General features: G+C 44.7%; 1 protein-coding gene across 1 annotated transcript; it reads left to right on the top strand.

The window, feature by feature from the left end:
* Positions 1-1,611: 1,611 nt before the first annotated feature.
* Positions 1,612-3,175, top strand: LOC104460281 (chromosome unknown open reading frame, human C7orf25). The gene has a single exon (XM_010079261.1). The coding sequence runs from the start codon at positions 1,623-1,625 to the stop codon at positions 2,889-2,891; it is 1,269 nt and encodes a 422-aa protein (XP_010077563.1). The 5' UTR covers positions 1,612-1,622; the 3' UTR covers positions 2,892-3,175.
* The last annotated feature ends 1,158 nt before the right edge of the window (positions 3,176-4,333 follow it).

Here is a 4,333-nt window from a genome sequence, read left to right as displayed (position 1 = left end):
TGTCACTATCAGCCCCTGTAAATAGTTGTTCCCTCTCCTGTTTACAGGCTCCCTTCGAGTACTGGAAGGCTGCAATGAGGTCTTCCCGGAGCCTTCTCTTCTCCAAGCTAAACAAGCCCAGTTCCCTCAACCTTTCTTCATAGGAGAAGTGCTCCAGCCCTCTGACCATCTCCGTGGCTCTCCTCTGGACTCTCTCCAACAGGTCCAGGTCTTTTTTATGTTGGGGGCCCCACATCTGAACACAGCACTCGAGGTGGGGTCTCACAAGAGCAGAGTAGAGGGGGAGAATCACCTCCCTCTCCCTGCTGGCCACCCTATTTTTAATGCAGCCCAGGACATCGTTGGCCTTCTGGGCTGCAAGCGCACACTGCTGGCTCACGTCCACCTTCTCGTCCACCAGGACCCCCAAGTCCTTCTCCACAGGGCTGCTCTTAAGGAGTTCTTCTCCCAGTCTATACAAGTACCTGGGATTGCCCTGGCCCAAGTGCAACACCTTGCACTTGGCCTTGTTGAACCTCGTTAGGTTCTCATGGGCACACTTGTCCAGCCTGTCCAGGTCCCTCTGGATGGCATCCCTGCCCTCTATTGTATAAACTGCACCACTCAGCTTGGTGTCGTCTGCAAATTTGCTGGGGGAATTACAGGAGCATGTGTTTATACTTGTAGTAAAGAGTCAAAATGGATTCATTTCACTGTTCATAGTGTCGTATTTAGTGCATGCCATAAAAAATGTTGGTGTTTGCTGTGCTATTGAATCCCACTTTTTTCAAAGCCAGGCCACATTCAGTTAAGTAATTCCTATCATACTTTGCTAAGGGAGATATACTAAAGTAGTGTGGGTGCAAAGGAATAGACTTAACCAGATGCAACACAGTAAATCTCTAGTAGAAGTAGAAAACAGAGATTTCCAGATCTTCGTAGCTCTAGAATTATGGATCATAGTCTGCCATGATGCTGTGTAACATTCAAACTTTGCCAAAGAGTTCTTAGGGGATCATTCACTGAGTTGTGTAGTGGAAGCTGGAGAGGACAGAGCTATGCTGCCCATAACTGTAAAATAGAATGGGCTTCCTTTATGCTGTGTACCTACTGGGAGCCAAGCTTCACAGCTTTTATTTAAGCATGTCTGTAAGCATGGTGGGTAGCTTTTATATTTTGGTGGTAACTGGTGAAAGGAAGAGGCAAGATTTTCATAGGATATTAACAGGATTTCTAATTTTGCTCTGGATGGCAACTTTTAAAATGAGCTGTGAGAGCTGAGATCTCTCTAAGTGACTACCTCAGTGAAGGGCTCATGTGTTGGGGGGTTAGAACCACAAACTTGCAAGGTGTGTGTGTGGAGACTTGAATGCTGCTGTTCTCCATTGCTGAGTACTGAGATCTTCTGAGGCTGTAGGTTGGATCCCCAGAGGCAAAGGAAAGGAATTGAACTCTTCAGTGGGACTTCTGCTGAGGTTCCTGCTGCTTGTGCTTTACAATACTGGTAGCTGTTGCACTAGATCTACTGCAAAACTCCAGAGTATGTGTACTGTTGCAAAGACCTCTTTTGACTGTCTGTGTTCTTGGCCATGCAATAACAATCTTCTCTTTTGCTTTCACTTGATAGGTATAATGTTTCCAACATGTCTGTGCAGTCGCTGCTTTGTGAAAGAATTGCTGTTGCCAAAGAATTGATCAAGAGAGCGGAAGCCCTTTCCAAGTCCCAGAAAAGGCGAATAGAAGGTGGTGCAAAACTATGTAGCAAACTGAAGGCTGAACTAAACTTCTTACACAAGGTGGAGGCAGGGAAGGTGGCCATTAAAGAATCCCATTTGCAGAGTACAAACCTCACCCATCTCCAAGCCATTATTCAGTCAGCAGAGAACCTGGAGGACATTGTCAGTGTCCTCCATGTCTTTGCTTACGAGGACAGGTTTGGAGACAAACAGACGCTGGTGGTAGATGTTGTCGCAAATGGAGGTCACACGTGGGTGAAGGCCATTGGTCGGAAGGCTGAGGCCCTACATAACATCTGGCTAGGGAGAGGCCAATACGGTGACAAAAGTGTTATCGAGCAGGCAGAGGACTTCCTGCAAGCAAGCTGTCAGCAGCCAGTGGAGTACAGCAATCCCCACATAATCTTTGCATTCTACAATGGCGTGTCCTGTCCTATGGCAGAGAGGCTCAAGGAGATGGGAATATCTGTGAGAGGAGACATTGTGGCTGTGAACTCACTGGTGGAGCCATCTACAGAAAACCAGTACCTTAGTGCTAGTGAATCAGATGAAGAAGGCCCTGAACTCCCGCAGGTGACCAGAGTAGACCGGGAGAATTTAGTGGCCAGCATTGCTTTTCCTACCCAGATCAAAGTAAATGTGTGCAATAGAGTCAACTTGGACATCACAACCTTAATAACCTACGTCTCTGCTCTGAGCTATGGTGGCTGCTACTTCATCTTCAAAGAAAAAGTGCTAACAGAGCAAGCGGCTCAAGAAAGGAGGGAGAGAGTCCTGCCTCAGCTGGAAGAGTTCATGGAGGGGAAAGAGCTCTTTGCCTGTGAGTCTGCTGTCAGAGATTTTCAGTCCATCTTGGAAACACTGGGAGGACCTGGGGAGAAAGAGCGAGCTGCGTTGCTTGTGAAAAGAATTAATGTGGTGCCAGATCAGCCGTCTGACCGTGCCTTAGGACTAGTGGCTAGTTCAAAAATCAATAGCCGTTCTCTTACCATTTTTGGAACAGGAGACACTTTAAAAGCCATCACCATGACTGCAAATAGTGGTTTTGTGAGGGCAGCGGCTAACCAAGGTGTCAAGTTCAGTGTTTTTGTCCATCAGCCACGAGCGCTGACAGAAAGCAAAGAATCTGTTGCCACACCTTTACCAAAGAGCTGCCCACCTGATCATGGACTATAAGTCGTTAAAAGAGTTACTCATTGAAACGTTGCAGGTGCAGCAGTGGAAGCATTTGGAGAAGCAGAAGAATCATGACAATACATTTTTGGATGTGTATCAGTGAAAACAGTAACTGTAGCAGTGGAAGGCTTCCTCAAGGGATTTGCAGTATCTATACTCAGTCCTTAGGGGTTTTTTGTTCAGCTGACCGTTAATTTATTCACTAAGGTAGTGAGATTTCAGTGAAAATTGTTAATTGGCTTACAGTATATTAATTGTATCCATCCATATTAAAAAGTTCATTTAAAGCACAGTTGCTCTTGTGCCCTTGTCATTTTTTTCCCTCTTCGGAGAGATTAAATTCAGCACCTTAGGGTAGACTTCAGATTTTACTTTTATGGAGCTTTCTTTCCATCTTTCTTTCACCTATCCTATGCAATGGAACTCTTGGTTGATTCAGAGGTACCTTGTGTAGAGACCTGTGCCTTTTTGGGTGTATGCTGTTTCCTGAAGATGTGACTAGTAGCCATGAATAGAAACCAACTTAACCCTTCCTTCTTTTACTGAAAGGAATGTCTGTATGTGTGCCATGTTAGACTGAATTGGGCAACAGCTTTAAAATTCCTGGAAAAATCAGTTGAAATTGGAGTTTCTTGGCACTAATATGTTGTGACTCTTGGGCCAAACTGGACAGCTACTGGTAGCAGACCAAGGAGGCAAATCTGCTTCCCTTTTCTCTTAGCCTTTGCTCCAGTGTAAAGTCTTGCTGGGTGCAAAACCCAGCTTGAGGCCTCAGATAGCAGAATCTTCTTAAACTGAGCCTGTGCCCAGGTTTATTTTAATACTAGCGGAATCTCTGCTGCGAACTCATGGTGAACTTGAATGTGGCTTTGTTGCTTGTGAATTACCTGAAACAAAGCCTCACTGAGGTCCTTCAGTGTTGGAATGGCAGAGGAGGAGGTTTGTGGGATATGTTGTTAATTTCTGGTTTGCCATATAGTAGAGAGAAGCTTTTTCACTGCTCCTGTAATTGTTTGTTCTACTCAAAATGTAGAAGAAACAATTTATTCTTTTTCTTTCTCTTTTTTTTTTTTTTTTTTTTAAGAGAGAGTTGCTGTTTTAGAAGTCTTTCTAGAAAGTTTTTCTGTATGCTGTAATTACAGCACTTGCTGTTTGGTATTAATTTGCATCAGGTTCCTAGTGGAAAATTTTGAGATGTCAGAGTGAACCTCTTGGCCCTGAGCTATACATTTTATCAGGCCAGTGAAAGAGACACCCACTGAATATTTTATAGGCTGTTGTACAACAAGGTAGCATTATTATGCAGCTTACAGTTCAGGCAAAGAACATTCCCTTGTCTCTTGCCACTCCACTCTAAATTTCTTCCTACAGTCCAAAGTAGCTGCAGTACTGCCCTTAGCTATAGTCCCTCCCTATTTCTGTCTCCAGGACTCTGGTATATT

The sequence above is a fragment of the Pterocles gutturalis genome, unplaced genomic scaffold, assembly GCF_000699245.1.
Source record: "Pterocles gutturalis isolate BGI_N339 unplaced genomic scaffold, ASM69924v1 scaffold45108, whole genome shotgun sequence".
In the NCBI taxonomy this organism is placed as follows: Eukaryota; Metazoa; Chordata; class Aves; order Pterocliformes; family Pteroclidae; genus Pterocles; species Pterocles gutturalis.
Note: the sequence above shows the minus strand (reverse complement) of the source record. Positions and strands in the feature narration are given on the sequence as shown.